Genomic DNA, 13,083 nt, shown 5'->3' on the forward strand with positions numbered 1-13,083 from the left:
GAGGCGGCGGCCCGCGCCCTGCGCGCCGGCTCCATCCGCGGGGTTTGCTTGGCTGAGACGCGGGACTTTCTTCTTTGGTTTTATTTTTTTCCCTCTCGTTTGAACTTCTGTTTTCACGCTAAACTTCCTTCCCGCTTCACCTCCCAATTCTGACTCCGACTTTTTTTTTTTATTACTATTTTTTGGACCCGCTCTCGCTGTTGCTCGCCTCCCCAGCGGTGGCGCGGGCATCATGTCCTTCGACCCCACCTTCATGCCACCTGCCAACAGCTCCACCAATGGGACCGCCAGCGAGGGCGGGAAGCCCCCCACCATCCCCACCGTCATGTTCATCTTCGGCGTGGTGGGCAACCTCATAGCCATCGTGGTGCTCTGCAAGTCCCGGAAGGAGCAGAAGGAGACCACTTTCTACACGCTGGTCTGCGGGCTGGCGGTCACCGATCTTTTGGGGACCTGCCTGGTGAGTCCAGTCACTATTGCCACTTACCTGCAGAATCGTTGGCCAGGGGGACCAGCGCTGTGTGAGTACAGCTCCTTCATCCTCCTCTTCTTTGGACTCTCTGGCCTCAGCATTATCTGTGCCATGTCTATAGAGAGGTACCTGGCCATCAACCATGCCTATTTCTACAACCATTACGTAGATAAGAAGCTGGCAGGGCTCACGCTCTTTGCCATCTATGCTTCCAATGTGCTGTTCTGCGCCCTCCCCAGCATGGGGCTCAGCAAATCTACCTTGCAGTACCCCGACACTTGGTGCTTCATAGACTGGCGAGCAAAGCAGGCCACTCATGCGGCATATTCCTACATGTACGCTGGCTTCAGCTCCTTCCTCATCATGGTCACGGTGATCTGCAACATCCTGGTGTGCGTGGCCCTAATTCGCATGCACCGCCAGTTCATGCGGCGCACATCCTTGGGGACAGACACCACCTCCAGCCGCTTATCTGACTTTCGCAGACGCCGGAGCTTCCRTCGGATGGCCGGAGCAGAGATCCAGATGGTTATTCTGCTTATTGCCACTTCCCTGGTTGTGCTCATCTGCTCCATTCCTCTGGTGGTGAGTAACATTGTGCAACTCCTTTTCCATCATCCACACTACTGAGTCTTTTCTCCTCCTAGTCTGTAGGACAGAATCTCATTTAGCCAGTACTGCTAACTGTCAGAATAATTTTAATGCAGCTAGCGTACGTAAATGGTGATATAAAATTGTATTAACTTACATTTACCACAAGAAAAGAAACACACTTATCCCAGATTCTAGGCTCCTTTGATTGCTTAAAATTCAGTGCCAACAATTCTTAATAAATTTTTCACTGTTTAAGCGGAATCCACACAGCAGAAATCCTAGTGAGGGCTCAAGGCACTTTAAAGTTCACTTCTAAAATTAATTCGTGATGAGTGAGGCTTGGGGCTAGCCTGCACTTCTGGATGTTTATTGTGTTTTTAAAATGTGCACGCTGTTGCTGAAGGGAACAGCATTCCTTACTATGCAGAAGGAGAGAGTTGTGTTCACATGGCATCACCAACATACTTAATGCTTCACACCCCAGCACGAAACAGAGCTTCCTGCCCTGAGGAATTCACTGTCTTTGGGGTAGATCCCACATTCTTACATCCCTCAACAAGCCCCCCAGGGAGGGAGGGCTAAAAGCAGTAGAACCACTTGTTGGTATAATTTGCAGTTAAGAGAGAGTTGCAAGAATCCGACCCACATAAGCCTGGAGATCACACTGAAATGTCAGACAACCTTACCACTAATCACTTGCTAATTTCCTGAAACAGCTGATACTATAACTGTCATTAACTGAACATGCAGGATCCACTTTCTTATATTCGTCTATCTTATCCCCAAGGAAGGGGGGGCGGGGGGGGAATACAGCTCCAGCCTCAGTTCCTGCTTGCCACCCATCATAATAAAACTTGGTGAATTTCTCTCCTCTTCTGGCTCACAGACGTTAAACAAACAATTGGCTTGCCATATTCGCCATCTTCCAAAACACAGTTTAGGGAGCCAAGCAGTAGCTTTAGACAAAAAGTGGTTTTAGAAGATGGATAATTATAAGGGAATTTATTGTAGGTAGGAACTATTCTGCAGGTGCCCCACAGTAGAGGGGTTATGATGTGTGTGTGAAATACAATTGGCCAACTAGTAGTGAGGAAAAAAAATTGCATATAATGCAATATGGAGGTTTAGAAAAATAAGTCCGAAAGGGAGTTTGAGAGGTCAGTGAGTCCATCCCCCTGCTCCAAAGGAGGGTGTAATTGTAAGGGTCAGGCTAGTTTTGCCACATTACTAACATATACAGAAGCCAGTGAAGTGTGGCTTTGCTGGAGTACCAGCTTTCCGGCTGTCGCTAAAGTCTCTTGTCCTTCAGCGTTGTCATTTCATGTTGCGCCATGGCATAACTGAGCACGTTGCCATGTGCTTATTGCTTGTCATCRAAAGGAAATCGAAATGTGCTGTTTGAGTTGCATACAGGGTGTCTCCAAGAGGTACATGTCTGTTAGATCTAGGAACGGCGCACAAACTGTTCTGCAGTCCAATGCCAGAAACTTCACGGTTAAGCCAGCTTGCCACCGCAGGAGGCATTGGGTCACAGACTGGCCAACCCTGGACAGTGCCTCTGGGTGGACAGTACTTAATTTGATTAATCTAATATTGTAACAGTCATTTCACAAAAGAACAATATTGTATTTTCAGAAGAGATGCTGGTAAACGCAGAGAATAGCTTCTGGGAATTAAATACAGTGTTGTAAGACGATACAGGATATCAGTTAATGGACTCCAGCAGTTCTAGAAAAAACAAAGCCTGTATCCCCTGGAGGAACGGCTAGAGGAAGGTTGAGAAGTCTGAATATAAAATACAAAATGAAATTGTTCATATTCATTAGGAGCTAGGTAGTCTCTTACAGAGTAGTTAAAAAGGAGGGAGGGGCTACCAGAAAGGGAACTAGATTGCTGACAATTAAAATTAATGAACCTGGGTGGGGCAAAAGGTTTATTATTTAAACAGTTGCTGGTGGAAAACTTGCATGTATCAGGTGGTGTGTGAAGGTGCAGGTGATGAAGTTCTGTAGTTCTCTCAGACCTTGATTTCCACTACTTTGAAAGGCACATTGTGACCTTGGAACTGTTCACATGTGTTAGCTTTCCACAGGTAAAGCAGCACACCTTTTCTGTATGTAAGATGAGGTTAAAGACTTCACTTAGATGCATGATATTTAAAAAAAAAAAAAAAACTTTTTTAAAAAAGAAAACCAAAAAAACCCCACATATAGATTAATCATTACGGAGTCCAGTATGGTGAAGTTACTTTATAATAAAAGTAGTTTGTCTTAAGTCATTTGTCTCCCCCTGTGAGAAAAAGCTATAACCATATTATGCATGTTTATACCACAGTGTACTACTGTGCGAACTGCTCCATGCTACTCCCTCTGCTGTTGTATATAGATTGAGTTTATGATTTCCAAAATAAACTAAGAAGTAGTCACAGAAGTAATATCTTTATGTGGTAAGTCCTTAGAAAGAGCCACTAGCAGAGAGAGGAAGATCACTAATATATATGTACATTTTTATGACTCAGAGGAGTTCTTCAGAATTAACTAGAGAGCCCTTACTGCAAATGAGGGGCTCATTTATAACAAGAAAGCCTGGCAAACAAAACGAACGTGCAAGTAGTAAGGTGGTGGTGGCACAGTTCAGTTACATAAAGCAGGCACAGAGGGTACTTTGTTACTGAAATTTTCTGATGGGCTGATTTCCTACTGATGATTTAAACTGAATAAACTATAATTTAAGTCAAAGCAAAGCAACTTCTGAAAGAGATGTGAAGCTCTAACTTTTTTATAACAAACCCTTTCGTAAGTTAATGAAATTGTAGACAGAAATAATCCAGGGGGCTATATTTATTAGGGTTTAACAAAAAATCTTAAAGTCTTGAAATATTAACCCTGAAATAGTAAGCAAAGGTTTGTCTTGAGTTAGTGTTTAATGAGCAGCAAGCTGAGTCACAGAGAACGGCAGTTTTTAATAATGAGATACTCCAGTGCTCAGTTGAAGTTGTTAGTATTTTAGTGATTTATTCAGAAAATCAGCAAATTCTTGATGACAGGTGCTGTAACAAAATTATGAAGGATTGTGTAAAACTGAATGAACCTGACAGAACTGAAGGCTGATCAAATTTATCCAGGATAACATTGAAAGAAATATATATTAGTGAAAGTAAACTTGCCATATAACTTGATGTGTTGTCAATGTGCAGGAAAGTGATATGGAAGGCATGAGGAAGAATCTGGCAATAGTTTAAAAATGAAATAAGGAAAAAAAAAAAAAGACAAATGTGTGCTGGGCTCTTACCTGCACTCCACTTTGGTTATCTCGCCTTTTAAAAGATTGTGATTTTTTAGAAAATAGTATCAGATATAGTTAGAAGTAGGGAATAAGTTATATTAGGAGGGAGTTTATCAGGAATATAGTAGAAATTATTATCCAGTCTTCAAAAAAAATCTGTTTCAAGAATAAATAGGCACATACTAGTCAAACTCTGATTCACTGTAATTCAGTCTGTCAGATACTGTTACATTTTTAAGGACATGATCATTTTCTGATCCTGACCACTGAAAATTGTTGTTAAATTAGGGTGAAATAGAAGATAAAATACCATATGTCAGCATGTACATCTGGTTTATCACATGAAAGAACTAGGAGTTTGTAACTTAATGTTTAATTGATCTAAAAGTTTGGATTTTGTATTGGTTTGGTTTGTCTTTTTTTCTCTGCGGTATCAGGGACTGTCCACAGCCAAGAGCAAGGTGGCAGACATGATTTTTGAGCAATGGGGTGATTTCTTACAGCAGGCACCAAGCCCTTGGAGGACAAAGGTTATTGGCTTGTAGAGCTGAAAAACTTGTTTCCTGCTTACTACTGTACAGTTTTTAAATCTATCCTATCAGTATGTGTGGACATGTATTATGAGAACAGGTGGAAACTATGAAGACAACTACTCTAATTATTTTGTGACAGTAACTATACAAGTCACTTGACAGTACCTCATAGGAATAGAAATTGTGATTTGCATTTATATTTTGTGTTAAAAAAAAAAAAATCACGCAGGGCTATGATCCTACAACTACCTGTCACTTGAGGATAAACTTAACATGGTTGCAAACAAACTGCTAATACTTTTAAAACATATTGCCTGAATCCTACAGCTACAAAGGTAACAAATACAAAACTCACTCTGTGGGATTTTTTTTCTCCTAGTTTGCTTCTTTCCTCAGTTAGGATTTCACATTGCACATATTCAAGCATCAGATTAGCTAACATATGAAGTAATGGATTCCAGTGACTGGGCGTTTATTTAAAAGATACGAGACAAAATCTTCTATCATGCGATATGCTGTAACAGAAGACTTGTAGCCAAAACAGGATATACATCTCACTGTTCTTGTAGATGATAAATTAGTAAATGCTGTTTCACCAGTATGTGAAGAAATTAAAAAAATGATACAGGCTAATTTTTACCATATTTTGATTAAGACTTAATCCAAGCAATAGGCCTGAATTGATGAATGCATCTAACATTTTGGGGGGCTTGTAATAAGAGATGGCATAACCTCTGTGTGCAGTCCAAAGTTTTCACTACATAGGTCCATATTAGGAATCTTTTACCTACACATCACGCACCTGTCAAAAGGAAATAAAGTGTACAGAGATAACAAAGTAAGATGTGCTGCGCAATTAGACATTGTCCTTTTCAGCCACAGGGTCAGTACTTAAAGACATTTACGTCTTTCAGTAAACTCCGCCAGACAGAGAAAGGTGAATTAGATACCTGCATTTCAGATGTTGCTTATCAAAACAACAGTCCCACTATTAAATCTCTAATGTGTAACTATAGCTACATTTAAAAAAAAAACCAAAAAACCCCAGATCTCTGAAGTTGGACTGTGTACTTCTTCAGCTACCAAAGTATACCTTCTGGTTCTGTGATCTGGGTGAATTTATCAGTAAATACCCCTCCCTATCACTCCTCTAATCTTCCTGGTAATGAGTGCATTTAGTCGTATTAGCTTTTGAAAGGCCTCCACTCCCACAATACTGTCCTTTGGACTCAGCTCTAAGGGCAGGTACCTGGTTCAATAGCAATGATCAAATGGTCAAATATGTAGGAGCATTTACACACCTCCAGGATGTATTCCTCTGCACAAGAAAAATCTCCTTACAGAAAAAGATAAGGARGAACATTTGGAAAGAAATGTTATGGCACAAGTTAAATCCTCTGTAAAAATATGATCCTTGTGTATATACAACCTTCACCAGTTTGGGGAGGAAAAAATCTCACACAAATGGCCAAGTAGATATTTCAAGAATGGAGTTTAGCTGATGCCAAACATATTCACATCAACTTACTTTTCAGCCTTCCACTTTCTGGAATCCTGACTGCCRCTTTTCAGGTTCAGAGCTTGTGACAGAAAAGATTATTCACTTGCACAAGCTTATAAATCAAGTCACAAAACTTTTCCACACCTGCAAAGCATATCACTAGTAGCACACTTACATTTGCTAGCCCTCTTCTTTCATGCAATTGCTGCCCATCAGAGCAGGATTGCTAACAGAACTCCTTTTACTCTAATTTTGAAGCACAGGATGCTGTGACTGTATGACGTCTGTGCCACCTAGCGGTGTGATACTGAATGCTATAGTCAAGTCAGATAAAAGACTGGCTTTCCTGGACCCATCCACAGGCAAATAGCAAGAGATTTTAAGTGCGTTATTAAAAACATCATCAATAAGTACTAGCAAAACTGTATGTATTTATAAATTTTAGACTCCAGAGGGACTGGCCTTCTCCCAGCCAGTGGTACACAGAATCATTTACTGAGGGACATCAGATGGCAATTGCAGCGGAATGGAGGATAATATAAAATGCCTGATGATGATAAAATTCAAAGCAAATGCATCTTAAGAAAAGAAAAAAAAACATAAAAATAAGTTTGATATATATAGGAACACTTTTTAAAGTACCTCAGTTGCAGGTTTGGCTGGACAGAAAAATCAGCTCAGTAATAAGTACTCGTCAAAAAGACGTCTGCAATGGTAGAAATCATTAGGAAAGTAACTGAGAATAAAACTCTCATCACTATATTGCTGTATAAATTCATGATTTTCCCATTTTAAATTCTGTGGGAAGGTTTTGTTACTCTTAAAACTAGGCAAAAGTACAGAAAGAAAGAAGAAAGCTGATTGATTGTTGATTTGATGCTCACTGATTTGAGAGAGCCTGAGATAGACTTGTCAGTTTGAAGGTGAGTGTCATGAAAGCATACAAAGTCCTGATGAAAATGGCAGCAGGGAACAGGAACAGCTATTCATGGCTCTTGCAATACAAGAGCTAGAGACCACCTCATTCATCTGGGTGACATAGTCTGCCTATCAAGGAGCAGATTTAAAACAAACAGGAAAAAAAGGAAATAGTTTTTCCCACAACACTCTACAGCTCCAGGCTGTTGTGGAGACCAGAAATATAAATGCCCTAAAAAAAAAAAAAAAAAATCATGAAAAAACACTCATCCAAATTTATTCTTCAGCTCAGGGAATCCCTGAATCACAGCCAGTTGGTGGCTGGAAGGATGTGCATGTAAGGGACCACTCCATGTTTGTCCTGATTCTTACACTTTTTCCTGAGCATCTGTTATTGGTTACTGTCTAGTTTTAGCAAGCCACAACTTATCTACCAAATGAGTACAGAGCATGTTACTGTCACATCAGAGCAGAGACCACATCCACATCACCTCCTGTTAGCCTGCTCAGCGAAGGTAACAGCATCCCACATCACCCAGGAACTTTTCAGCGCTCCTGCACCTTTTGGCTCAGCTAATCTGGTGGTTCTCACACCGATCTTAAGCTATTAGTTATTCACCATTATGCTCATAAAACAAAGTACTGTAGTAAATATGTTATGTAAAAGCTTTGTCAAGTATAGAAAAGGCTCAGGGATAAGACCTAAAGACTGAGAAGCAGTTTGGGACCCCTCACCTCTTTGTGGTATGAGCTTTGCATTCAGAACCCTGTCCCTGAAGAGGGATTCTGCATTTTTTTAAAACAAGTTTTATTTATAGCTTTGGAGCACATTCAGACTCTGAGTTCTGACAGGCAGAATACCAACCCCACATTGCCCTGCTCCAAAACAAATTGTGAAGTTTTTCACCAGACTTGGAGGGCTTCATACACACTACTTCTAATAAAAATGACTTAAGAAGGCTGTTTATGTTTGGCTTCAGTTTATTTAAATGCTTGGCTGCCTCCTTGCCTGTAATCTTCTCCCATTCATTTCAGGAATCAAAGCCAAGGCCAAGATAAGGCTTTAAAAAACCCGCAATATTGCTAGTAGATATTTACCATTTATTTCCATTCACCTTAAGGAGTCTGAAGAAAACGGCATCTTCCATAGGAAATTCTTTTCAGTAGCTTTCCTAGGCCTTCCTAAAATTCAGGGCATAGCATAGGTCTTGCTAAAATGGAAAGCAGCTATTTGAGACTGCGCAGCATAATAAACTCATCTGATGTGATAATCCTTGGTGACATTGGAAAGACAGCAATTGATATCAAAGGAATTGGACTGTGCCTTGCTCACAGTAGCATTTACAAAAGTCAGCCATAAACCATGGAATGGCCTGGTTACCATTCTTTTCTTAGATTCAAAAAAAAAAAGAACCTGAAGGAGATATTTCTGTTTAGAAGACAGGATCCTAATTAGCCTTAATTAGCCTTAAATTTTGTGCATGATAAATTAAAAGTACTAAATAAATAGTCACTTCCTCCAGCCACCTCAGACTCCTTAATGTCTTGACCATTCCAGAATTACTTTTATGCATTTGTAAGTAGAACCAACATGCTGGCTTATGTAGGAGAACAGAGTACTCCAGTGCTGGAATCATCCTGATCAACTAAAAATCTGCTAGCTGGGAGATCATTTCCTTTCTCCTCAAAACATGCTGCAACAAGCAAACAGCTAAGGGTATTCAAGCCTTTGAAAGTCCAGTAATGACAGCTGCCAGCAAAATGTATTTCTAAACTAGGGAATAGAAGCTCTGGACTTGTTTCTGGAGACCAGTTTACTTCTTGGATTATAATCTGGGTTTCAGTTTCTAAACATACAATTATTAGACCTTTGCCAGAGGAAAAGCTGATTGGCCAGGTCTCCTCAGTGGAGTTAGACATCTCTTTGCAGGCAACGTAGGATTTGAGGTGTACAATGAAGCAMTGAATTCAGGTCTAAATCTTTGCTCCTGGGTTCTATAAATTAACAAGAAAGAAAAACAGCAGCCCAAATTTGAACGTTAAAGAATTTCACAGACCATAGTAGTTAAAGGCTCAACTTTTAACCCTGAGGAGAGTGAACTTTCCTGTCTATAACAAAGGTCAATTTACAGCAGTCTGATTTTTTGCTGTTTCCAAAAATAAACTCACAAATGTTGATCTGAGATTCCTGGCTTGGCCAGCCTCTTCTCTTGCTGTAACTTGCAGTTGCAAATGTAGATCTTTATTTTGAAATGCAAACTTTGATTTCCTGATGTAATTGTAAAATTGTCTTTCTCCTCCCCACCATCCCCTTTGGGTAGGTCCGTGTCTTTGTGAACCAGCTGTACCAGCCTGAAACAGTGAGGGATGTGAGACAAAACCCTGACCTGCAAGCCATCCGCATTGCCTCAGTGAACCCCATCTTGGATCCATGGGTCTACATCCTCCTCCGCAAGACTGTGCTCAGCAAAGCTATTGAGAAGATCAAATGCCTCTTCTGCCGAATCGGCGGAGCTCGGCGGCAGCACCCTGGGGGCAATTTCAACTGCGTGGATGGCCGCAGGACCTCCTCTGCCATGTCCAGTCAGTCACCTTCCTTCATCTCCCGTGAGCTGAGGGAGATCAGCAGCACCTCACAAACACTGCTGTATCCTCCAGAGTTAAGTGAAAGCAGCATTGGGGGTCGCATGCTGCTTCCAGGCCCCAGTGCAAGTTTGGCTCAGTCTGACACTACATCAGTAAGGACACTACGCAGCTCAGAGACCTCAGACTCTTCACAGGGGCAGGACTCTGAGAATGTCTTCTTGGTGAATGAAATCCAGTCTGGCAGTGGGGCTAGCTCCACATCCAAGGGCAGCCCTCTCCAGGTCACCTTCCCCACTGAAACATTGAACTTATCAGAAAAGTGTATATAGCAATGAAAGCCATCAACCCTGATGATCCTTCCCGGTACATTGGAAAAACTGGTGCAATAGATAGGCATTTTACCTATTCAAGGGGAGAGGGGTTCAGCTATGCTCCAAAGGGCTATGTTTCTCTTGCCATGTGATGGGTACATTTCTTTTAGACTACTGAGGACTGTATGGAACAGACACTGCACTTGTCCCTGTCATCAGACAGGTCTAACAGGACTGGAAGCATGAACTGTCTTGTTCCTGGACACAGGAAAGCTACAGGCTCTGGAAGTAAAAAGATCCATCACCTGTTTTTCTTTCCTTTCTTTATCTGTCCAAATCTGGTAGAACTGTTTTTTCTCTCCCTGTGGCTGCTCAGCTATCAAGGTTTTAAGCTTCTGGTACTAGAGCTAAAGGTGAGGCAGCTACTCGGAATGGGACAGAGCTATCTGGGGTAGAATTTTAAAGTGTCTCACTAAAGCATGAAAATGTGAATTTTTACTGTTGTATATATGTCAGGATTGAAAATATTTAAGTCTATTCTTCTCTATGAGAAGGTTTCGTATTAATACAAGGTATATAGAAATGATTGCCAGCCTTCTCTTTCCCCAATATTGCCTGCTGAGAAGACATTCTTGTTTTAGATTTGTTGTCCATGCTAGATTCACAAGCCGATGAGAGTTAGTTCTCTATCTAGAAATAAGTAAAAACTCTGAGTAAAATGGGAACATGTGCTATTAAGAGAGAAAAATAAAACATCCTTTCAGTTAAGAATATTCCTTTTCAGTATATGTACATACTAGAAAGCCAGATTTTATTTATGTGCTGAGAATGTTTCTCTGTATAACACATCAGCTCCTCTTGGAGTACTTCGGCCCACATTCTGCACACACTTAAACACACACTTAACATTGCCCAACTGAGTAGTCTCTGCTGCCAGGGAGACTCCTTACATGTAAAGTTAAGGACATATAGAAGTGCTTTTAAATATCAGGGCCTAAAACTTTCAATCCCTGGTTGATAGTCTTAATATTCACTTTAGTTAAAACATCACTGATGTAATAAAGGTATTTTTTCATAGCATTTATCATTTTACTTTAAATAGTAAATAGAATTTTTATGACTCTGTAATCTGATATTCCATCAAATAAACATACAAAACCATGGAAGCAGAATCTTCATTTAAAAGTACAGATTATAGAAAACCATATCCTTATCTTGGACCCCTTGAAAATTACTTGTTCCTAGAGTTTTAATGGCAAACACATCACAAAAAATAACTGTTAATCAGTGACAAAAAGGAGTTTTGTGTTTTATTTTTTAAGGGTTAGATCTTGTTCCAGAAAAACTGTTTATCAAAATCACTTTCTGTACAGATATTTGGAGGATGTTTTGTCAAATACTAAGCATGTTATGCTGCTTAAAGTGTTTTCAGGTGAAATGCTTCATTGTAATGAAAATCTTGAGCCTTCTGTTGATGATATGTTTAAGCAGTTGTATGGACCAAAATCATTTTGGAGATCACAATTAAATGGAAATGTTCTGCTTGATCTCAGAAGTTTATGCAAGTCTGCCATTCAGTGCCAACTCCTCACCTTAATAAGCCACCCATTTCGGAACACTTTGCGCTTAGCTACTGTCAAAACATACTTTGTTCTGCAAGTTTCCAAAACACCACAGCATGATCACCGTCAGCAAGAGGAAGCCATCTTCCAAAATTCCCCAAGAGCATTGACACAGAACCAAGAAATTTCTTCACACAATAAAAAATGATCAATATATTTTCTGTTAACAGGGGAGCAGTTGAGCTTTATTGCTTGGATGCATGGGGAAAATGAAGTTAACTCTCCACACAAATATTTGCACCAGAAGTCACTATTCACTAGGTAAGGTGGAGTATTACCCAACTTCCTACTGGAGCTAAAGATAAGGATCTGTCCGAATTCTTTGCAATTAAACCACTCAGCTATGGTCTATTGCTTTACTAGTGACTAACAACTAGAATACACTTACTGTATTTCCTAAGACAGGATACAGTACTTGATAGAGCAGGAAGGTGGGACTGCCACCTGCAACTATACAACCTATGCCAATTTAAGGCCACACCTTTGCAGCTGGAATGAAGCAGCACACCACTGTTATTGGTACTGAATGTAATGACAGAATTAAATAGCAACAGTGCATTATAAAAGTGTACAGTATTTAAATGAACAAAGCCTATATATTATTGATGAAAAATAAATACATGTGGTTTGGAAGACTTTTAAGCAAGAATAGGCCATCTTAAATAGCTGACCTTCTAGCAAAAAATGTTTCTTAGCAAACGTGTATGATAAGCCTGTGGTCATTCTCCTGTCCACAGCATTGCTGGTATGTCAGCAGTGAACTGGATTCATAGCACACAGCATATCATCACTAATTCCCTCAATACTGAACTCAGGGATTGCCAATCAACCTGCAGATTTAAAAGTCTCCTGAGGAACAGTAGAATTATCTATGAGAACTCAACACCAGTGCAGAAAGATAAAACAGGGAGCATCTCTAATGCTTAGTTACAAACATAGATGGATGTTCAGAATGAGCCTGGCTAAAACAGCTGGGCAAGTGTGCCTTTGTTTAGGGGTGATGCACTGCATGTCCACCCTCGCCTGCCTGCCAGGCCCAGTCAGCTTTGGAACCTTCCTCCGTTCTGACTCCATACAGACCATGAGTAAGTTACTGAATTCTCTTTCTCAGCTTCCCTTCAGTTAATAGAAGCCCAGTAAAATAAGTAAATAAACTAAAAGTTCGTAGAAATTACTGACACATGAAAGTTAAAATAAAAGGTTATTTTCTTGCTAGGCATTACACATAACTTTCATATTTTTGAAAGGGCTTCCCTTCTCA

At 40.4% G+C, this 13,083-nt stretch overlaps 1 protein-coding gene and 1 long non-coding RNA gene across 2 annotated transcripts in view; one reads left to right on the forward strand and one right to left on the reverse strand.

Moving 5' to 3' along the window:
* Positions 1–576, reverse strand: part of LOC112962185 — a 20,720-nt gene extending 20,144 nt beyond the window's left edge. Inside the window, exon 1 of the long non-coding RNA XR_003252225.1 lies at positions 488–576. This is a non-coding gene — a long non-coding RNA (uncharacterized LOC112962185). The remainder of the gene's footprint in view (positions 1–487) is intronic.
* PTGER4 (prostaglandin E receptor 4) lies at positions 7–11,747 on the forward strand. The gene is made up of 2 exons (XM_026058152.1): positions 7–1,057; positions 9,625–11,747. Exons 1-2 carry the CDS (start codon positions 233–235, stop codon positions 10,216–10,218), a joined length of 1,419 nt encoding a protein of 472 aa, XP_025913937.1. The 5' UTR covers positions 7–232; the 3' UTR covers positions 10,219–11,747.
* Positions 11,748–13,083: the final 1,336 nt, after the last annotated feature.

This window comes from Apteryx rowi, unplaced genomic scaffold (assembly GCF_003343035.1).
Source record: "Apteryx rowi isolate R43461 unplaced genomic scaffold, aptRow1 scaffold_143, whole genome shotgun sequence".
NCBI lineage: Eukaryota > Metazoa > Chordata > Aves > Apterygiformes > Apterygidae > Apteryx > Apteryx rowi.